Raw genomic sequence first — 24,048 nt, forward strand, 5'->3', positions numbered from 1 at the left:
ACAGATTAGATGACCAGCACTAACAAGTTAAAGCGTGCTTCACAAATACCGGCATATCCTGTTTGTGTCTAGTGTCACTTGAGGACACGAAAGATAACAGATCCTTCTTTTTCTTTTTTTAATGCACAGGTATGACGAATAAGGAGCAGTTGGAGGTGTCCCTCGGGCACGTTTGTCCTCTGGCCGTTCAACCTGTGTGTCTCTGCTCTGCACACAGACGCTCTGGGAGGGAGAAGAAAGACGCCTAAAAATAAACTGACACGCACCACCAGCAGAAACAACAAACATATAAAAGAGGAAGAGGACAAAGAAGATCTTTTGTTTTTGTCTGTCAATCGCTCTCCTCCATTTCTGTGTCCTCATTACGACCAGAGAGGAGGTGTCATGTCCCAGGCTGGGAAAGTCCTTCATTTGTATGTGGAAGTGAGGTCTGCCCCAGATCAGAGCGGAGGGAAGGAAGGGATCGTTCAGGGGCATTCGGTTCAGGACAGCCCAGCGGAGCTCCTGTCTCAGCTGGCGAGCCAGACGAGCGTCGCCAAGACCTCCTCGGCTCACCGTCTGGTTCAGGACCGCACACGCAGCCGGTCTCCTTCTAGAAGTGGCTTCCAGCTGCAGCAGGCCGGAGGCTCCCCGACGGTCACCAAGCACCGGAGTGCACCGCGTGATGGGGCGTCTGCCGTCCGCTCTCCATCGATAATGCCCTCTTCCGGAAAGGTCAGCGTCCCTCACACTCCCCCGAACTGCCGCGGGTTCAACGAGGACAAGGTCGCCGATGGCACGCGGTCCGTGGTCACCTTCAGCTACATCGAGAAGTCCAACGTGAAGGCGTTGGACAGTCCGCGCAGCTCTCTGTGCGAGCGGGGGACCAGAGAGGAAAGATCCACGCCATCTCACGTTCGTAAAAGGTTCAGCGACCCGATTTGGTTTGGGAGTCCTGATTCATCGTGCAGCTCCAGTCCCAAGCTAACTTTCCGATCTCCAGGGAGTCGCCGGCAGACTCCCGGCGTTCGCCAACCGGCCTTGGACCCCATCGGCAGGGCAGCTACCCAGAGGGCCGTGGAGGAGTTTGGCTCCCCTCTGCTGCGGATCAAACTGGCCCAGGCACTTGAGCAAGCCTCATCCTCACGCTACAACCAGCAGCCGCGCTGTCAGTCCTGGGCCGGGTCGCCCGTTCAGCGCCTGAATATCAGCGTAAACCTCAAAGACCACTTCCCAGATGAGAGCCAGGTGGTTTGCGGGCTGCCCCGGAGCCCGGCGTCAGACCAGCTATCCTCCCAGTCCCGCGTCGAGTCTCAGAGTCCTCTTCACTGGTCGGCAGAGGACCGAGCTGTGGCAGGAAGTCCAGCCGTTAAAAGACATGTTCAGAGGTCCAGCACTTCACCGCAGGGAGCACTCCTCCAACTTGGCAATAATGTAGTTGAGGGCTTGAACCAGTTAAGTGACAGTAAATCCTCCTCTCCAGCTCAAAGCCCTGAAGTCGCCCTCAGGCCAGCGGAGGAGGCTACCAAAGTATCCTCCATTTTCACAGAGGCAAGAAGGTCCTCATTGCACAACGCTTTAGGTGATCCCACTGGAGAATTTCATAATTCAGCTCCCAACGCACAACAATCTAAGCAAACACTTAAGATGAACATCCCTTTAAACGACCAACACGCGCCAGAAACAGACAACACCGACTCTCACCAGCCTGAAAATTCCATCTTGACGTCGCACAAAACGAACTCCCGCACTAATTATCAAACGCACCGGGAGGACTGCGTTCAGAAGTCCCAGCGTCAGAGCTCGACAGGTTCTCCCGCCATTCCTTCGCGTGTTTTCCGTCCATCTCATCCTCCCACTGAGCTCAGCTCTCCCATGAGGGACCCCAGGCTATTCCAAGCTGAGCTCCGAGCACCGGATACCCCAACGCTGCATCGCCGGCAGCTCCCGCAGTACGCCAGGGACTCCTGTTCCCCGGGCCTGGACAAGCGAGGAGACCTGAGCTGTTTCGAGCGAGGGGACTGCACTGAGCTCGCCCGCAGGCTCTTCATCAATCAGAGCGTCGAGGAGACACCGGTCAGCTGGACGTCCAGGCAGCAGTGGGGGAATCAGTTGGAGAACAGCCCGCGGCCGAGTCCCGAGGCTGGATTTGGGTCCAGCGACGACCGAACACCCGATCGTCAACCCAATCCCCGTCGCAGGCCGCTCAGTCCCACCGCCCAGCAGAAACGAGCAGAGCAGAGGAGGAGGGAGATCCTTCTTCTGGGCCCGGTGGTGCTGGACTCTCCGGAGGAGGACGAGGACTGCGAGGAGGAAGGTCGGGACGATGAGATGGAGGGGTATGAGGCGGATCAGCAGAGGGCAGAAGAGCCGGGCGAAGCGGAGCAGAACGGAGCGATGGGAGGGTCGTCCTCGCGGAGCTCCAGTGGGGTGACGGGCAGCTTCGGGGACAGGGACTGTGTGTCCCCCGAGTCCAGTCAGTCCAGTCACCAGAGCAACGAGACCGGCGCCGCCACCTCAGGAATACAGGTGGGCACTGGATGAACCATAAATCACACTTTTTGGTTTAGAGTATTCTGGCATTTTAGGAAATTTCTTTAGAGTTAAATGAGGCAGCTGTTAGCCAAGCTTAGCATTAAGACTGGAAGTAGGAGGAACCAGTTATCTTAGATCTCTCCAAACTACGAAAATCCATCTCCTAACATCTCTAAATTGCACTTATGTAACACGGTGTATCCTTTTTTGTTCAATCTCCACAGAAATAGTCATGTAAAAAAATGTGTTTATGAGGAGTTACATGCAGGAATTATTTATTTAAAAAGTGTGTTCATATGCTCAGTATAATACTTATGTGAAGCATGTGACTCCCCTTAAAGCCGCAAATTGCTGTTTTTATATTTCTGTGTAAAGATTAAACAAATGAGATATAACATGTTAAACAGTGAGCTTTAAATGGTTTGGTGTATGTTTTTTACTTTGGAGGGAGCTCGCTATTTCCCCCCTGCTTCCAATCTTAATGCAGCTTCATGTACACAGACATGAGAGTACGGTAGTATCAATCTAAGTGAATCAGCATATTTCCCAACATGTTGTATCATTCCTCTATAGCCTCTCAGCGTGTCTGTGTGTGTGTCTTTCAGACGGACAGCGGCTGTGCAGCGCCGGTTCCCTCGCTCCATTGTCAGAGGATCGCTCGAGCCAAGTGGGAGTTTTTATTCGGGACCCCAGCTGAGGAGGCCGCTAGTAGGGGAGAGAAAAGTGAGAGCATGTCCTCCTTAATTTCATCTCGTTAGGCTGTCTGGGATGTCAGAGTGAAATGAAAGTATGAGTCTTTTTCTCTTAGATCAAAGTTAGTACTATGACCCCCGTTTTTAAAGATAACACCTTATCAGGGAATTTTAACTCAAAATAAAAGACAAAAGAACGAATTGATAATCCATTTACCTATTATTTGTTTCTCAGTTGAAATATTTTGATCTTTCAAGATACATATTAATGTGCAGTTGCATGGGGTTTTTACACATCTAAAATACTTAAATATGTTGTTAATTGAGGTGGAAGTTTTCAAATTTTTAATTTCAAGTGATCGTTGTTGACCAATACGGAAAGTACGCAGATAATAATAATAATAATAATAATACATTTTATTTATATTGCGCTTTTCATAATACTCAAAGATGCTTTACATTAAAATCATCATATATAAAAGCAATACACTAAAAACATAAAATACACAAGATGATCCATGAAGGAGCCTTAATGAGGCAGTTTACTGTTTCATATGTAATATACAGGTGAAGGCCACGTGATCAGCTTCTCTTTAACATGCAGAGTCAGCTCAACCGACTGCTACAACACAAACATTTAAAGTGATAACAAAAGCTCAATAAAAATGCCCGTCAAACTAGCTAGCTTGCTAAGCTAGCGTGCTTGACCACCTGGGCCCCGTTCCTCGTACGTGGTTCAACTAAGTCGATCAAATGTCCTATTAGCCAGCCAAAATGAACCCGATGATTGATGTCAGGCTATCTCGGTTTCTCCAAGGCTGATCCTCTCAAACACTCTCGTTAATTCGAACCAGACGATCAGGATCAGGATGATTGCGCGTGCCCGTCCTACTTCAAATGGGGGAAGCGTCGATCACCGAAACCATTATGTTCTAACAGTACAATGTCAAATAAACTAAAAAGAAAGAGCCGCTTTTTTCTCCGCTGACGAGCAGGAGATGATCATGAACGCATATCAGGAATTGAAGACCGCAATCACGGCAAAATCTAACACTGCCGCCGCTGCGAGGGCGAGACAAGAAGGCAAAATATTGCAGACAAGTTAAATGCGTAAGTGTTGGGAAAATGTATCGGCTCATTTTAAGTGCCTCATCACCCCAACCAATCAGATTATATGTCTTTAAATGTGCTGCTGGCAGTAGGCGTAATGAAATGCATCATCCAATGAGATCTTATAGCGAAAATAATTATCTCAACTCTTTCAGAAGAAGTAGAAACAAGCCCAAAGAGTATCTAACTGATACTCATTAATATGAGGATATATGTACTGTATGCCCTAATGTATTAGGGGTGGGGGAAAAATCGATTCAGCATAGTATCACGATATTTTGCATGGCGATATTGTATCGATACACGGACGCCAAGTATCGATCTTTTATTATATAAACTATTTAAATTATTATTTCTTTTAAATACAAAAATTACGAGAAAAATCAAATCAATTGCTTTTTCAGTCCACTAGGTGGTGCTGAGTTGTTTTCTGGTGAGGTCAGCAAAGGTCCCGGGTCAGCGTGATTGGTAGGAAGTTGGTCAAAACAAAGAGACATCTGACCTCACAACGGGGTTAAATCTGCCAACAGTAGCCGGCTCATGGGGAGAGTGCAGCGCATAACTGTCTCTCTGCCCTTGCCATCGCAAGTGAAGCAGTGAAAATAAATAGTGTGTGATTCTCTCTATTCTTATCATGAGTCCACCTTCATCATTTTCTACAATAATGATATGCTGGTGTACTAATAACACGGTCACATCATTATGAGTGCTTTAACCCCATGTATGCACCGCAGCCATCAAGAGGACATGAGAGCAAGTACACACTAAGCACACACACAATTCAGAATGGTAGTCAATACAATATGTGCCATGGTAATGTAATGAACACATCCATAAGTTTATTAAGCGCCAAATGAACTTCACGAACAGCACGGCATGCAGCGGCTTTCCCCATGTTCTCCGCATCGCCGACACTGTACAAAAATGTAGCACTCGCAGAACAGCACAAGGCTGCATCCAGTCTGTGAGACAGTCAGTGCTCGGCTGCGGCGTGTGGTGTTCAATGTATGGCTCGAGAAGGTCTGTAAATAAATGATTCCTTGTCGGCAGAATCGATAGCGCTCTTATAGGAAGTCATCGTGATGTGATAACGGATCTTGGTGATGTGGAAGAACTCTCTCCATATAAAACGCTCATCTAACTAATATCCTCCTTTATCAGTGGATCTCTGAGGAAGGGAGCTGTACATTAATGCAATAGAGGCTTCTTAGTTTGCTCAGCTGGTTTTAATGGATCACCGTGTGTCTCACTTTACATGCATTTCCCGAACTCCCGTATAACCCCCAGTATATGCGCAAGCGCATTAGACTACCGTATACGACAGGAGCTGCCATTTATTCCGGGGGAGTGACCAGCTTCCTTCACTGAGCCTGCGCTGGACCAGGTTCAAGCTTTTGGATGTGTTGCCGAACCGAAAAGCCTGATCTACGTCATCTTATCCTGAAAAGTATCCGGCTAACTATGTTAGACACGTACGTGGCACGGGTCTCTCTTTGACCCACGTGTTGTTTGTTTCCTCCTTGTTGAAATACAACGGAACGGGTTTTGTGAAACGCAACATTTGAAATTTTTAAACCCCTCACACACATTCATACATTGATCACAAACACTCCAGGGTGGCGTACCTTTGGCGGGGATCTAACCTTCGACGTCGAGGTTGGCGGTCGGCGTCCTTATCCACTGGACCATCTCTGGCAGCTATGGAGTCGAAGAATCAGACACAGAAAGAAGATGAGACGGAAACTGTAGAAACTTTATCAACCTGCAGAGACACAAAGTTTACAGACAGAAACACTGAAACATGTTCTCAATCTCAAACTGTGAAACTCTAATTCTTCTATGTGAGAGTCATTTTGTTTCATGGATTCCTGATAGCTCAGTTGGTTCAATCCCTGAAGGTTCTGGGTTCAAATCCATTCTGTATCTTTAGTTTCATTAAGGTGCCTCTTGTTGTGAAAAGCCTGTCTTGAATTTGATTTAAAGACATAAGCCCAAGCCCTATTTTTAGGCCTCTGCTCGAAAATAGCATGCCATACCTTTTAGACTGTAGATCTGGAACTACAAGATCTATTTTAATAATTTTGATGGTATAATACATGTAAAACTTGTGAGAGACTTGTTCACATGTGTAAATATTGTGTATATGTTACTGGTTAATAACTGATACACTTATGGCACAGCTCAAATTGAAAAGTTTCAGTTTCGACTGAAAAAAAAGCACTTTTATTGAACTTTTTTTTTAAATAATGCCGAATGAACCCACTCACTCCACGGTCATAGCACAACAGGTTTGTGGTCTGTCCAAGCTAATTTTACTTAGCAGGCCAGCATAAAATGAGGTCTGAGTACAGAATTTCAAACAAAATTCAGATTTTCGGAACCAGATTTTGAGCTGCTCTATTCTAATTTGATATACTATATAACTACATATTAACGATATATTCACTTGCTTTATCACTAAGAGTGTTCAATACATCGTAATAAAGCAGTTTGCAATCATTTTCAGTCATGTTCAGTTATTTCCAGATGTCATATGTCTCATCCTTGAAAAAAATCTGCTGTGACTCAGTGTCTATGTGGGATTTTTAAGGCCTGTGATTTGTGGATTTATTCATATGACACGTTGTTAGGTCGGTAATAGTCCATTGAAAGCCGTCAGGGGTGTTATTTGGAACGTTGAGGGCGATTAGTCAGTAAAAATCTTGATAAGGTGGGCTCGACCCCCATGCGAAAAATAGGTTGGTCCAGGTGAAAGATCCACCCCGTTTTCACATGGAACGTCTCAGCGCATTGATTCCAATGCAGGCAGACGGAGCAGGAAATACGCTTCAGCTCTGCACCAATTTTCAATGGAATAACTGTGTTTTTCCGGACGAAAATCACCAAAAGGTGTGGAGATTTTCAATTGTATTTATGGTGAGCAATGTGAGGTTTCTCGGGGTTTGTGTTGTGACTTTTGAACGCTTTGTCGGAGGTCAGTTTGGACACGCTGGCTCGACTCCGTATCGAGCCCACATGCGAAATCATTTATCCTTCCGCCATTTTCGCTGCCAGCTTTGTGATAAAAGATGATTTTCGTGTGCATATTTGGCTGATTTTCTGGAGAAAAATCCTGATATTGTGATAAATCTTCGAGTGTATTGACTGTATAATTGCGTAAAATGGCTTGCATGATGATTTTGCCCGGACAATTTTTTCTCTAGATATTTTACATGTATGGACCATTTTTCATATTTCTTGATAAAAAGTCCATTCGGAACCTCGGAACTGGTACCAGAACCCATTTTGGGGCTCGCTCGGGCTAAAGAGAAAACTCCTCTAAGAGATTTTTACCCCTTAAAACCCTTAAATAATGCAAATAATCCACAAAAAGAAAATTGTTAGGAAATATATGAATGGCTCAAATTAAAAAGCAAAAGAAAACTTCTTAAGGGTTTTAAAAACAAAAGACATCAAAGAGACAATTTAAATCTGTTGATATTTATTATTTAAATCCATTAAATAAAGTGAAGCTGCTGTAAACCTTTAGATGTTGGAGTCCTGATAGCTCAGCTGGTAGAGAAAGTGCTCTGCAGTCTCAAGGTTCTTGGTTCAAATCCCTCCTTCACTGCTCTGTTTTCCTTCTGTCAACCCCCAGAAACTAACTAGGTGAAAGCCAATCAACACATTTTGAGATATTGTAACCCATTTATTTATCAAATAAATACCCTGAAACTTGCTGTGAACCCCAGAAGATGTGGATAATGCACATTAAATGAAAAACCAAGGTTACCTTACAGATCTTCATATAGAACCATGGGTTGAGAGCTCAACTGGTAGAGGGGCTGTTTAGTGGTCTGAAGGTTGTGTGTTCAAATCTCTCCTTTGCTGCTGAGTTTTTCCTTCTGTTAACCCGCAGAGGACTGTTTTAAAAAGGCATCTGTTATGAATGTGGGGATTTTGTCAGAGTCCTAACAGCTCAGTCGGCAGAGAAAGTGCACCTCAGTTTGAAGGTTGTAGGTTCAAATCCCTGAATATTGAAAAAACATTCTTTAAAGAAAGATGATGGATATCAAGTGACATTTAATCTGTACTCTTTGCTACTCAAGGTTTTGGGGACATTTCGGTCGGCACCAAAATAGAATTGAGGTTTCAAACTCGGCCTTTAATTATGTTTCTGGACCAATTAGATCAAAGGGATGATCTGAATATGTTTTCTGTGCAGTTACAACAGGGAATTAGCAAATATAGCCAGTCACATGTTTGACTCTCTCCATCTGCAGATGCTCTGGAGACCTCCACCGCTCCCCCCAGCGGTAACTCCAGCGAGTCTCCCACCCCGACTCCCCCGTCCTCCCTCCCTCTGCTCCCCGCCAACCACCAGGTGGAGCTGGTGACGCCTCCTCCGGCCGTTATCGGCACTTCGCCCAAAACGGGCATCATTCGCCGGACGCTGAAGTACTCGGAGACCGACCTGGACGCCGTTCCGCTGCGCTGCTACCGAGAGACGGACATAGACGAGGTGCTGCTGGCCGAGCAGGACGACGGCGATTCGGCATTCGGGAGCAACCGCAGTGTGCAGGGCACCTCGGGGACGGGCAGCAGTCCGCTGGGGGATCCGGCTTTCGGGAGGCCGGATGGGGTGGAGGAGAGAAGAGTAGGGAGGGAGGAGGAGGAGGAGGAGGAGGAAGAAGAAGAGGAAGAAATGGTGAGCTGGGCCAGTGTGAGAATGCAAGGAGACAACAGGAAGCAGCAGTTTGCAGCTCAGGAGGAGCCACAGGTGTTTGGACACCTGCTGAAGAGGTGAAACGTGACAACACACATTTACACCATAAAACATGCAAACACACACACAGGAGTTCACAAAGGGAAACAGGATCTACCCCCTGACCTATATTTTGATCTGGATCACTCCTAACCTTCTCGAGTAGCTTGTAAACAAGTTGGGTGGCATCATTAACAGAACAGCACATTTCATCCTGTCTTTATAGAAACTACAGTTAGAGTCCTTTAGTCGAGATCAGTGGTTCCCAACCAGGCCCAACCAGGCGGCAACCTCCCGCCGCACCCCCTGTGATCTTTGGTGGACCCCGTTGTGAACCACTGGTCTAGATGCTTCTTTGCACATTCAAACTTTTCTTTACAAACACATCTGTGTTGCTTCAGTGTTTCTAACCCCCCCTCTCTGTCCAGACCAATGGAAACTTTTTTTGACAACCACCACCCGGCCCTGAAATCCCCCATTTTGGTCTCCGGTCCCCGCTGCGCCGCGGAGGACACCTTCAGCCGCCACTTTGAGAGCATCATGGAGTCTCACCGGGCCAAAGGCACATCGTACAACAGCCTGGACAGCGAGGAGCTGCTGACCTCCAGCATGCAAACCGTCCTGACCTTTGACCTGCCCACGCTCACCCCAGCCATCCACGGGCCGGTCTGTCAGAGCGCCAGGCAGATCGTGCAGCTCAGCTTCGCCCCGCTGGCCCACGATGAGAGGCCCAGTATCTCCGATTCCATCTTCACCATGACGGGCGACTCGGATGCCACCCGGGCCCCGTCCAGCGAGAGGCTGAGCAGCGGTTCAGACGACACGCCGCCCAGAGGAAGAGGGTGTTCGCAGCTGGGGAGCAGCTGGTACAGCAACCCGTCCTTCTCATTGCCGAGGTGAGTGAGCAGCAGGTCAAGTGGTCTCGATGAATTTTACTGTGGTAGTTCTCTCGGGATGTTTTTTGGCCACTTTGGGGGCAGCGGACGCAAACTATAAACACAACATTGACATATTATCTCCAGGCAGCAACCTCTTATTCTGTGGAGTGAAGCCGATGCTTCATTGTCTTTTTTTAATTTTTTAATTTTTTTATTTTTTTTTTTTTTATTTTATTGAAAGACACAAGACAATATTAAGACAATACATAGACATAACAACAAGAGGATGACAAGAACAGTGGGATAAAAGCCAGCAAATATCATATCGTCAGTGTGTGTGTATGTGTGCGTGTGTGTTTGTGAGAATGTCCTTGAGCCTTTTGAGATGGAGGGAAAAAATATATATATATATATAATAATAATAATAATTTAAAAAACCAAACCAAAAAAAGAAAAAATGAAAAACAGGTAAGTATGTGTGCATATGGATGTTCATGTATGCATGTACGTGGGTTTCAATTGGTTGTCCGGCAAGAAAAACAAAACAGAAATCAACAATAGTAAAAAATACACAAAAAAAAAAAAAAAGTAGATATACACCGGTATATATACTATACATATTTCAATATTAATAGAATGTGTGGTGTCACGTTGGCAGAAACATAGTGAGGGATGACCAGGTGGAATGGTGTTCTGTTGTATTGTGTATGATGGATGAGGTTAGATTTTCCATTGAAATATATTCTGTCATTAAGTTTCTCCAGTGTGCGATGTGTGTATTATTCCTTGATTTCCAGTTCATGAGGATAGTTTCCTTGGCGATAGTTAGGGCCACAAGGAGTAATTCGCGGTTTGTTTTACTCAGATGTATTGTTGAGATGTCTCCTAGTAAGCACAGTGAAGGGGACAAAGGGACGAGGCAGCCCAGGAAGACAGACAGTGACTCACTTATTTCTTCCCAAAAGTGATGAACTGGTGTGCAGTGCCAGGTGGCGTGAACAAAGCTATCTGGGCTGTTTTGAGTGCAATGTGGACAGATATCTGACGTGAATCCCTTTTGAAACATTTTTTGCCCGGTGTAATGAATTCTGTGAAGTATTTTATACTGTATTAGTTGTAAATTGGCATTTTTAGTCATGAAGTAGATGTTATTGCAGATTTGGTTCCAGAAATCAGCATCAGGAGTGATGGATAGGTCTGATTCCCATTTTCTTGATGGTGTGGATGATGTTTTGTCAGACTGTGATATTACTCTACATATTTTTGAGATTAACTTTTTTGAAGAGGGGATATTAATTAATTCTGAGGTTGAGGGGGGCAGTTCTAGGTTAGTGGCCTGAATGTTAAGTTTGGATTGAACGGATGATTTGAGTTGCAGATATTCCAAACATTGATTGCTCCTGATGCCGTACTTCTGAACCAGGTGAGGGAATGAAACCATGGTGTTATTATTGAAGATGTGTTTCAGATGAGTGATGCCTTTAGCGGACCATGTGTGGAGATTTAGAGGTGTCTTGTGACTTAGAAAATCAGGATTGTTCCATATGGGAGTAAAATTTGAAGGTGCAAAAGTGATGTTCGTGATTTTGTGGAATTTGCGTCATTGTCTTAAAGCTGCATTCTCTCTACTGACCACCAGGGGGCGACTCCTCTGGTTGTATGGAAGTCTATGAGAAAATGACTCTACTTCTCTCTTGATTTATTACCTCAGTAAACATTGTAAACATGAGTTTATGGTCTCAATCTCTAGTTTCAAGTCTTCTTCAATACAGCATGATGTTCATTTAGTACATTATGGTCCATTTAGAGTCAAACAGACCATAAAGCAGGGGATGCTTTAGGGCGGCGCTACACAGCATTTATTTGGAAAATGCTCCATTCATAATAAGGCCTAACAGGTTCAAACATCTGGTGAAAAGACAGAAACCAGAAAAAGTTGAGGCTGTTGGAGCAGCAGATATATGAACTTGGTTTTTAGAAACACATGATGGGGTTTTTTTGGCCTTCATCCTAAAATGTTTCACATCACTGACAGCTGAGATGCAGTCGAACTGTTCAATGATTCACCAAGAATCCGAGTGACGTGAATCTGGGTTACGTTTGTTGTTGCGTATCATTCTGATTTCTATTTATCTCCACTCTGCTCTGAAATAGGGCAAGAGCTGCATCTTTATCTGAAAGGACATGAGGATACAGTCCTCCTCGTACTGTAAATCACACACACATCTCTTTGCATTCAGGCTCATAGCGAGACTCAAATTGAACCTGGTCCAAGTTTTTGATGTTAATTCAGTCTTTACCTGAAGCCAGTGGCCCGTTAACGGACAGCTGTCGGCCTCCAGACCAACCAGCGTCACCTGTCTTTGTCGTTATCCTTGTGCAGAGCAGTGCTGCAGTGCTATTCTGGAGCCGAGCAGCTTTAGAGTGAAGGTCGCTAGGAGGCTGCTTGTGATCCCTCTGCTGTGTGTGTGTGTGTGTGTGTGTGTGTGTGTGTGTGTGTGTGTGTGTGTGTGTGTGTGTGACAGAGGCAGATGGCTGCTGCAGCAGTGAGGAGCTCACCTTGACTGTCAGAGTCCCAAAGACTTGTGTTTTAACACTCCACAGACTCCCACCTGCAATTCAGAAGACTCGATTTCATACCCGGAGCCTTCTCTTCATGTTGCATGCAGAATATTACTTTTACAGCTCTCTCAATGCATCTTACTTCCTCTTTTCTGCAAGACATGTGGGACCATCAGTCGGTGATTGTGGGGATGGATATGCTACAGGTCTTATGTGTGACGCTGAGGCATACCGGCTTTGTGAATGTCACACTAACTTACTGTGACAGCACTGCAGAGGTAGAGTGACTGCACTGGGTCACCTTGTTGCTTTGACCACTAGATGGCAGAAGAGGATAGCAATTAAGCTGTCAGGTGCTTTTTTTTAGACGTAATCTAATGCAGGTGTGTAACTTTGAGCTACAGGAGTTGAGTTATTTCTGAAGTCTCATGCACAGACATAGGTCATCTTTAAACATAAACTGATTTCTTTTTTTAACTCTTAGCTTCCTGATTAAACACTTTATTTGAGATCACACTGGACTAGTTCAGGTAAATGTTTGCTCAGCACCAATCTTATCGCAATTCTGTAACCGGCCCGCCCGGCAGCCCCCGGAGCCGTGGAATCCAGGAGACGAGACAAATATTTTCCCGAGTGCATACTTTGATAAAAGTTGGAATTTCACTCCCCTCCTCCTCCCCCTCACATCACCCTTTTTTCAGATCGTCTGCTCTATTAGACAGTGGCTCATTGTGCCTCGTGGACTGAGAGGAGGTTCAATTATTAAACCAAGAGACTGACACACCGGGGAAATTCTCTCACAGACCTCTCGGCTCTCGACGATGACAATGTGTGCCGTGCTTAATCTTGTGATTGTGAACGACTCCTGCAGGCCCCGATGAAGCGCAAGCTGTAAACAGACTCCAGGCGCTTGACAAAAGGCCACCTATTCTCTCCACTGGGCAGATATAGTTGTAGAGCAAACAGTTTAAAAAAAGGAACACAGCCAGTGGGTATATCAGGTTTAAACCCGACACCTTTGTTGTGCTAAAAGCTCACACCAAAAACAAGTTGGGATCAAATGTGTACAACGCCCAAAAGGATGGATATGAGTGTGTGTAATTGGAGATGCTGTGAGAGAGAGAGAGAGAAAGGAATGAATGGAGGGTATAGAAAAAGGAAGGGAGGGGATTTTGTAGGCAACAGACAAGCCAAGTTTCATGCCATGCTTCGAATCCAAGGTCAGCGAGGGAGATTGAGTTTACACAGTGGAACAGGGAGGGAGAGAGAGAGAGAGAGAGGGAGAGGGAGAGAGAGAGAGAGAGGGAGAGAGGGAGGGAACAGAAACAACAGCAAACAGACTCAGAAGGGAAACAAAGATAGAGAAGGATCAGCATTGCAGGACAAACAACTCTTTTACTTTTATTTTGGGGGGTGTGTGGGTGAGGGGGAGGAGGATCCTGTGAGGATCAAATGACAGCAAACAGAGAGGGAGAGTGAGAGAAAAAAAAAAGTAGACCCATGAAGTCTCAGTTTGACTCAACAAAACCCAAGCAGAGGAATGTCAGAGTCTGCGGGCCTCCGGGGAGAGACTACAGGTGTTCCTCGACGGCGGTGATGCGTTCAGGTTACGAGGCCGGGGGTAGAGGGGGGGTCAGCCGGGCGAGCGGTCCGAGGCGAGGTGGCGGTCACGGGACGGCGATGAGGGCGCCGTCTGTCTTCTGCTGTCACGGTTCAGCTGCAGGAGGCGGCGAGGAGAGGTATATGCCGATCAGGCGGTCGTGCCACAGGTAGGTCCCTTTACCTATAGGAACCTGACTCACCTGTCTTTGTTAAATACAGAATTTGGACAAAAGGGAAAATGCAAACATGTCTTTGTCAGTGACAGGAGACATGCAGATTATATTTGCAAGTCTGTTCACGTCGGTTTTAAAACAGTGTTGATGGATCGTCTCCCAGAGGTTTCTGTGTTAAAGCTCCAGCACTGAGATCTACGCTTAAAGTTTGTGTTTTTGCTTTGTGTTCCTTCAATGCCATTCCAAGTCTGTTACATTTGCACACAGTTACATTTTTTTAAAACATGGCTGTAAGGATTGGCAATGTTGTTTGGTACAGACTGAAATATCTCAACAACTATCACATGTACACACATTCATGGTCCCCAGAGGAGCCAAGTGACCTTTGTGATCCCTCTAGCACCTCTATGATGTTGGCATTTCTGTATTTGTTTGACACGTGTCAGCAGCAATGGGATAAATTGTTATGAAGTTTGGGAGAGATATTCATGGTCCCCAGAGAATCATTTCTGATATACTTTAGCGAACACCTGACTTATCCTTGATGGCCACCAGCAGGTCAAAGTTTATTTATCCATTGAAATATGTCACAATATCTACTTAATAGATTGTCACCGAATTCGTGGTTCCCAGATGATAAATCCTAACGATATTGGTGATCCTCTTGACTTTCCTCTAGCGTCACCATGAGGTTCACATTTGTGTTTTTTATCATTTTTATGTAATGTCATGAAATTTGGTAGAGCTATTCCCCAGATGATTTATCCGAATAACTTTAGTGAACTTTTGACTTTACCTCTCGCGTCACCAGCAGGTCAAATTTTTACTTTGACCTTACCCAGTGAACTACATCTGCCATCTACACAATGGATTGTCAATACAATTTGTGGTTCCCAGATGATAAATCCTAATAACTTTGGTGACCCTTTTTGACTTTTCCTTTAGAGTCACCATAAGGATCACGTTTAATCTTTGTTTTTAAGGTATTGCCATGAAATTTGGTCGAGATGTTCATGGTCCCCAGATGACTTTTCCACTAGCATCATCAGCAGGTTCACATTTATGTTTTTAGAGTGATCTAATTCAACTATTGGATGGATTTCCCTTGCAGGATGAACTGTGAGAACTTTGGTGATCCTCTGACTTTTCATCTAGCTCCACCAGCAGGTCAAACTTTTAATTTGGCCAATACATAAAACTAATGGCATTCCTGTCAGCCTCAGCTGTTCTTTGTGCTAATTAGCAGCATGCTAACACACTAAAGTAGTGAACATTATACCTGCTAAAATGTCAGCGTTTTTGCATCCAGCTCAAAGCTCTGCTGAGCCTATGTACAGCCTCAGAGACCTGTAGTTCCCGTTCTTCTGTGTACTTTGTGAAACCAAAGTGGACCATTGCACCCTCGTAGCGTTCATACCCAATCAGCTTTTGTTGTTAATTACTGTTTGCTCTGCTGTGATTTGGCCTGACTCATTCACAGTGCAAGGATGTGTAAGTGTGGGAAGCTTAGCTGGGACTGTGGGTTTTTCTTGGCTTGTCCCTAATGCTGAGAAATCCAAATGAGAGCTCTGCTTGTTCGGGAAGTGTTTTTCTTGCTTTCTGGAATAAAACCCTCAGCTGTTGAACTGTCATTGTTTTTCTCTCATCCCGGCTGGCGTGACCAGAATTGTCACCCAGCTCTCGACAGCATCAATAAAGGTCAGCATCACATCGAATTCCAAGCAGCTCAACTCAGAGACCTTCAACTCTGTAATCTAGAAGCCAGAAAAGTAGTTTCTCTTTCACCTCAGCATGACATAACATGCTTAAAATATTATCACAGGGTAACTCAGTCAGATGTAATACGTTTTGCATTTCTGAACTGGTTTAAGCTTTGAAGGAGCTTAATTAGAGAAGAGATAACATGGAAGCTGGCAGAAGAGGAGATTTGTGACGTGTGTAATCATGCCAAATGTTGTTTGATTGTAAAATGATGTGCATGCATTCTGTTATACATGTTTGTGAATTAATGTAAAATATGGGATTTGTTTACTACTGCATATATTCTGCTCTCTTTGCCATCCATCGCTCCCTCCATGCCTCTAAATCCTATTATATCATCATGCATATGTTATATATATATATATATATATATATATATATATATATATATATATATATATATATATATATATATTTAATATATTGTATTCAGTTACAGTTAGCTGATATTTATCTTTCTTTTAAGCTGATTTCTCTTGATCAGCCTTCCTCTTTTCATCTCCCCCTTGTGTATTTTTCTTCTTGTCTTAAAACCGCTTGTGCAGCTGGAAACTGATTTAACATCAGCGCTGCACAGATCAGATATTAGTATTCAATTATTGATATAGCAGAGTGATTAGTTTTATTATTATATCTCCATCATTCTTTGTTCCTCTTGTATCCCCTTTCGCCCTCTTTCCTTTTCAATTATTTACAAATCGATGTCATTTGTTCTGCTTTCAACTCCTTGAACCAAAACCTTTTTTAATTTCCCATCTTTCGCATCATTTCCATATCATATTTTGTCCATCTATATCAGAATCACAATCAGCTTTATTGGCCATGTGTACGTACGCATACATGGAATTTGACTCCGGTTTCCACGTTGCTCTCAACGTACATACGTGGAATATACATAAGTAACAAGAAAAATATAAAAACAAGGACATTAAAGACAACAAAGTAGAACAGAGAAACTAAGCATAAACATCTAACATTTAATATGTACAGTATAAACATACATCGAAGAATATATGAACACAAACAACAACAACAATGACAATGGACAATGGATGTGGGATATTAGTGCAAATGGTGGTAATAGTGCAAATGGTGGTAATAGTGCAAATGGGGTGCAGTTTGTCTGATTAATTGTTCATGAGAGTGAATATTTGTGTCTAATCACGATCTCTGCCTTGTCTTCACACCCTCTCAGCAGGGACAAGGCCCGTCTGGCGACGGATTCGGAGCTGGACCAGGACCTCAGTGAGCGGCTGGGTCTGGACAGCAGCGACACCCTCACCAACGGCAGCCACCGGGCCGACGTGGCAGCGGCCAGACGGTTGGCCAAACGGCTCTTCGACTTGGACGGCTTCCGGAAGTCCGACGTGGCGCCCCACCTCAGCAAGAAGTGAGCGAGCTACACAGACGGTGTTATTTCAGGCTATAAATGTCTGAAAACCTCAAAAATGTGCTCGTTAAATATGTAAACAGGCAATTGCGACTATTGTGGGCAAGAGGAAACAATAGAACACGTTATTGTGCAATGTCAGAAACATGAGCGGGAAAGAGGGCAGCTGATTGGAGACCTTGGCAAGATGGAGGTATGGTTTGATGGAGTAGATATTCTGCAAAAGAACTCAAAAAGTGAATGTTATCAAGTATTATTTCAATATCTGACTCCTCAGGTTGTTGTTCTGAAGTCTATTAGAAAATGACCCGAATTCTCCCCAGATTTATTATCCACGACTTATATACAGTCTATAGGCAGAGTGTAGAGAGTTTAGAAACTCTTGAATGTTATTCTCTCCTTCCTCTTCAGTCCAAAGACAGATCCTACTCTACTCCTCAGCTCTACTTACTTCCAGAAATCCTGATAAACAGGATTTCTGGAAGTAATCTAATGTTCATCAGATTAAATCCCCCTTAACGGTCCTCAAATGACATAAATGAGCGACGTCTGTCGAGGTTGTTGACAACACATATCCCTTTCTCATGGTTTATTGATAATAGTTCAACAACTACTGCTGCTACTAAATGTACTTTTACTACTATTACTACATCTACCATCAGTTATGTAATTATGAATAGTAATTACCGAAAGTACTAATATATTACCAACATAGTGATAATAATAGAACATCAGCTCAACAGTGAGGCCCAACAAAAGCAAGAAACCAAAACGGCACAATAGATGTATCAATTAAACCAATCAATACAACAACAGCAAACTACCGTAAAGATATTGATTTAATTCAAGCAGTAACACCGGCACTGCATAAAAGCAGGTCTGTAAAAAGAAGATGGCTGAACATGTTCTCCTTTCTGCTGCATCTTATGTTTATTTCATGAATGCTGTATCTTGTACATTTACTGTACGCCGCTTCACATTCTGCTGACAGCGTGTTGTGTTTTACTACATCTGCGTTCTTGCCCGTCACTCTGTCAGCTGTGTGGGATTAAAGGGTTTCTGCACTCTACACACGCACCCGGGAATCTCCTCCTTTGTTTTCTGGCCTCCGGTCTGAATCTCCAGCTCACTGACTGACAGCCAAAACTGAGCCCAGAAAGCAGGCATTTGAAAGTGTGATGGACATGTTTTTGTTGTTTTTCGATCGCTATGTTCAGTCCTTTACATGTTCTTTTCTATCTTGTCTGTCTGTCCACAGTAATGACTTCAGTCGTATGGTAGCAGAAGAGTATCTGAGCTTCTTCAACTTCACAGGCCTCTCTATTGACCAGGCATTGCGGTGAGAACACACAGTGCAATGATGACATTTTAAATACATATAATTACAAAATATAATAAATATGTTTCGAATGTGAAGTGAAGACAAGACGCCAGTTTGTTTATCATATAAAAAATCACTAAATGTTGAGTGTATTTCAGGCAAATAACCAATCTTTGTTTGGAAGTTTAATCAAACAAAAGAAAGCAGAAGTATCCATGCTCTCCTCTGTTAAACACTGCTCTCTAGAGGGCAGCGATGATGCTGCATTTAGAATGACAGTTTCTACTGTAAGTAACCACATGTAGTCAGTGCACATTGTTTAACAGGTTAATGCGGCATCACATTTGTTTTATTTACTCAGATATTAGTGATACTGATCATCCTACACTCAACATGCTCACCTTCACATTCAAGTGGGGTAATACTGGAGTCCTTAGCGTTTTCCTCAGAAGACGTTGATGAGCAGTTAGTATCTAACAGTTAAGAAAGAAGTACTGCGCTCCACTACTAACAGTAAAGCAGTCAAGCAGTAATATTACAATATGAAAATACTGCATTACAAGTAAACGTCCTGCATTCAAAAATGTACTTCAGTAAAAGTACAGACATATCAGTAAAATGTACTTCAAGTATCTAAATTAAAAGTACTCAATGTACTATGCAGACTATCTGCAGCATCACATATATTACTACCATTATGGCTGCTATTATTGCTGATGTGTTAACATTTACGTATAACATTGAGGCAAGTAGAGCTGGAGATAATTTGAAGTGTTTTATATTTGCTAGATAGTTCATACTGTAAGAATGCATCATATTTTACAGCTTGAAAGTACAGCTGTAAGATAAATGTAATGTAGTAAAAAGTTAAATATTTCCCCTGACATGCATTGAAGAAGAAGTATATAGTAGCATGAAATAGAAATCCTCAAGTACAACACTTGAATAAATGTTCCGAGATACTTCCTATCGCTGGAAACTCATAAAAATGATGATTAGTAATTAAAGAGTTATTTAATTACCTACAAAAAGACCATTACTCAGTAACACTGCTGATAGGTTATTATTGTTCCAGTGGACTGAAATGATTTTTCCTTGTTATCTCGACTGGATATAATCTCCTGACCGTCTCTGTGTTTGTGGCTGCAGGACGTTCCTCCGGCAGTTTGCCCTGATGGGGGAGACTCAGGAGAGGGAGAGGGTGCTGTCACACTTCTCTAAGCGTTACTTGGACTGCAACCCAAAAGCCATGCCGTCAGAGGGTGAGTGCTGCAGTGGAGTGCTTCTAATACCAGCAACAACAAAGAGAGTCTGATCCTGGATATTTAGTACACCCAGCCGCCGATAGTGGCAATAATCAACTTTTCATGACAACAATATATCTAATGACGATGTGAAAACAGTGTGACACTGTGATGGTGTCATCATAGTGACGTAGCGCCACTCGACTTTACGGAGCTTCACTGTGAGTTTCAGTTCAATATTTAACCGTCAGCTTCACTCCGACATACAGCAATATAACGTGCACTGATATTTATTGCACAAATCTTCCTTATTTTTGTGTACATAATGTTACTGGGGACAACATATGCAAATACATACTCGCTATCTGTGATCTGTCCCAGCAAGAATAAACAATAAGATATATCAATAGTTCATAATAATGTGTTGACATATTGTATTATTATATTGTATCGTTTTATTTCTGCCTATGTCTCATTTAGCAGAAGAAGCTAACTCACTGTGTTCATCCTGTAGATGCAGTTCACACTCTCACCTGCTCTCTGATGCTCCTGAACACCGATCTTCACGGCCAGGTGACTAACATCTGGTGACATACATGTGCACGTACATGTGTACATGTAAATGTACATGTGTACATACATGTGTACATATATGCATGTGTGTGCATCCAAACAAATAAAACATGAAGTTTTAAAAGCTTCACTCTCCTCAGAAGCCCTTCTGATTCCCTCTCTAGTTTTGGGAATGTGAGCCTGATCACCAGCTGATCTGCAGGTCTGCTGCTGAGCTCCTCTCACCAGCGTAATCTGCTACTTTTATAGTCACAGCCTCCCTTTGGTGAATCTGGGCCAGTGTTCTCAGTGATAGTGCAGCTCTGCTGCAGACGGGTGATTGATGAAAGTGTCTGTAGAGGTGAGTGGACGGGGGATCAGCTTCTCTAGGAAAGTTTCAACAGATGTTAGCAGATACACTGTGAGTTTGAGCCTCATTGTGACTTAGATCATCATCACCTCAATGTTTTCATTAATCCAGTAATCATTCCTACGATGCCCATCATGATATTCCTCAGTCTAATACGACGTCTTCAGATTGCTTGTTCGTCCGACCGACATGAAGTTTAATTTAAAATCCTCACATTTGAGAAGCTTGAACGTCCAAATGTCCAACATTATTACTTGATTATCAAAATAGTTGCAGTCGTAGATACTAGTGATACTAGTGATACTAGTGATACAAAGCCTGAATTTCAGATCTATTGAGACTGAGGAAGCGATGGTGTAGGACCTGCACATTTTTATTTCTCTCTTTTTTCAGAACATCGGTAAGAGGATGTCGTGCACGCAGTTCATCTGCAACCTGGAAGGACTGAACGACGGCCAAGATTTTCACAAGGATCTGCTCAAAGTAAGCTCCAGTCTAAAATAGCACACACACACACACACACGCTGCCATGCACAGACACACATCTGAAAGGAGAGCGAGCAGACTGTGTGTGCCAGCGTTGTATCTGTGCGACTGAGCCTGGCTGTCTGGCCTGCGCTCACAGCCAGCTGGAGTTGCCCTTCATCTCCAGAGGCCTCCAATCAAAGGCCGGCCCGGGCCCCGACACTTCCTGGTTCACTCCATCTATGCGCACAGGCTGGAAGACTTAAATTGTTACGTGATCCGGAGGCTGGGAGATGTAGCCGAACCCCCTCAGGGGCGATCTCCTGCAGCATTAGATTAGGCTATTAGCTTTAACCCAGTTGAGTTGGGTCGCAATAGATCGTGAGCCTTCAGACTCCGGGGTTCAGACCGAGGTCCCGCGGCCACGTGATGCTGCGATTAGTTCGTTAGTTAGTAATCAGCCGCTGATTAGTTTTGTCTGCAGAGTGGTCCGTCAACATGCCGCAGGGCCCCAGAGTTCACGTCAACAAGTTGTAATGGGGTTTTATAAAGCATGAGGGGGAGAGAGAGAGAGGCAGAGAGAGAGAGACACGTCCCCCCACGTCTGTCTGCTGAAATATTATTCTGAAATGAAGAGCAGTTATTAAGGGCAGATCGTATCCACGCTGCAGCCATGTGACCGCGAGCTAAAGAAACAGACATGCATTAGCTTTTTTTGTATTAATGCTCGTAGACATCCAGGTCTCTTCAATCACGCCTTCCACTTCCAACAAGCTCTTTTATTCTCTCTTTCACCCTCAAGCTGCACTCTCTTTTCTCTGATTCTCTAAATGTTCAGCTGGCCCGCTCTCTATAGCTCCTTATCTCGTGTTAAGCTGCCGTACAGTTTAATCTCCATCTGCGGACTCTGTATGTCTCGCTGCCACCTTTATCTGCACTCTTTGCTCAGTCCTGACCCGTCCTCTCCTTATGTCTTTTCTACGTCTTTCTGTTTAAACACAGGACTAGCATGCCGACACAATCGACCTTTAAAGAGTTATTTCCAGGAGATCAGGCAGAGGTGGAGGGGACGCGTAACAGCCGTGTGAGCGTACTAAAGGTGAAGAAACCACCATGTTTAAGGAGAGACGGCAGCGAGATGATAGGCTAACAATGTAACTGTGTCGACTAGATGCCGCTAAATCGGACACACTGCTCCCTCAAGTATGCAGGTTACATAACAAAAGTGAGGTAAAATAACTCAACGTTGACTTTTGGTTTCACACAAGTAGCGGCCTCCATCCATCCACTCCGACCTTCCTACGCAGACTTTATTGCTCTGCATACCACTTCACTTCCTGCCTCACAATTATGTGTGGTGTTATGGTCCGGCTCTTAAACCACAACAAAACGTCACGAAAACTCGGGCGCGGAGTTCAACGAACAAATACTTTCAATGAACAAAGGCCAGGACATTTCAAGGGTGCAACAAAGAGTGAGCATTCTTGTCGTGAGCGCCAGAAGGTTCCACTGCTGCCAGACACTCCTTGTCGCACACCAGGTGTGAGAGGGGAAGAAGCCAGCCCTTCCTCTGGATGGGGCGGGTCTTGTAGGGCGAAGGCCGTGGCCAGCTGCCTCCAATCTTCCTTAACGATCCAGGAACACTGAACGATAGACACTCCCTGCCAGAGGCCCTGGGCCGTCACAGTGGTTATATGAATTACAGTGCATTACTGTAAGTACGAACAGTGAATGACAACACCTGTTACACTTTTACATGTTAGCAAGCTAGTTCTGTCAGTTAGCACAGTGATTTTCAACCGGTGACACCAGTGTGGCGTGAGAGATCGTCAGGTGTGCCGTGGGAAAATGTCCAATTTCACTTAATGAGTCCAAAACAATATTATTTAGTTGTTGCAAATACTTTGCCATTGTTGAGCATCTGAGCTGCAACATAGTGGCTGGCTACTATATTGGAAGAGCAATACATACTCTTCCATGCCACTGGGTGGCAGTAGGTAGCGCAGTAATGACGTGTTCATTTAGGACAGTAGTATTAAGCGTCATCCCCGAAACGATGCCTTAACTCCGCCTACATGCTGGTGAAATGCTCTGCATGTTTGGGAGTACATACCTGAGCAGCTTTTCTCTATGATGAAGATGAACAAAAACCCACACAGGAGTCTCACTGATGCACACCTTCACTCCATCGTGAGGGTTTCCACAGAACCTAACCCCAGATATTAATGAACTGGCAGCCAAGAAAAGATGCCAAACGTTGCTCTGGCACATATGCATAAAATAATGTAGCCTACCTAAACATGTATTCTTTTTGCACTTTGTCCAATATCCCTTCTATCCTGTTTATTAAATGGTGACTCTATTTGGCCCTCAACGTAGTCCCAATTTTTAATTGTGTCCCTCCCTGGGATTGAGTTTGACACGCCTGGCTGTATTATGCTACAAGGTGTCATTTTGTAACGTTTTTGGTTGTTTGTGTGCCGCGGGATCTTTTTAATGTAAAAGATGTCAGAAAAGGTTGAAAAACACTGAGTTAGCGGCTGTAAATATTTACCAACAACTTTATTGAACAACTAATCTCAGAATAACTAGTTTTGTGGTGCAACTTATTGAGAGCAAAGCATGAGTCTCCTCTTAGTACCTTTTCCTTTGTTGTTTATGTCTCTCCTC

At 44.1% G+C, this 24,048-nt stretch overlaps 1 protein-coding gene across 1 annotated transcript in view; it reads left to right on the top strand.

Annotated features, from left to right (window-relative positions):
- Nucleotides 1-384: 384 nt before the first annotated feature.
- The window catches only part of LOC306794548 (uncharacterized protein), a gene marked incomplete at both ends in the record, with an annotated part of 59,238 nt that continues 35,574 nt past the window's right edge, over nt 385-24,048 (top strand). Inside the window, 9 exons of the mRNA XM_079292659.1 lie at nt 385-2,508; nt 3,120-3,237; nt 8,579-9,098; nt 9,489-9,956; nt 17,232-17,426; nt 18,685-18,765; nt 19,897-20,009; nt 20,506-20,564; nt 21,307-21,396. Of these exons, the coding sequence (XP_079148785.1) occupies nt 385-2,508; nt 3,120-3,237; nt 8,579-9,098; nt 9,489-9,956; nt 17,232-17,426; nt 18,685-18,765; nt 19,897-20,009; nt 20,506-20,564; nt 21,307-21,396 (3,768 nt within the window). The remainder of the gene's footprint in view (nt 2,509-3,119; nt 3,238-8,578; nt 9,099-9,488; nt 9,957-17,231; nt 17,427-18,684; nt 18,766-19,896; nt 20,010-20,505; nt 20,565-21,306; nt 21,397-24,048) is intronic.

This window comes from Melanostigma gelatinosum, assembly GCF_949748355.1.
Source record: "Melanostigma gelatinosum genome assembly, chromosome: 21".
Classification (NCBI taxonomy): domain Eukaryota; kingdom Metazoa; phylum Chordata; class Actinopteri; order Perciformes; family Zoarcidae; genus Melanostigma; species Melanostigma gelatinosum.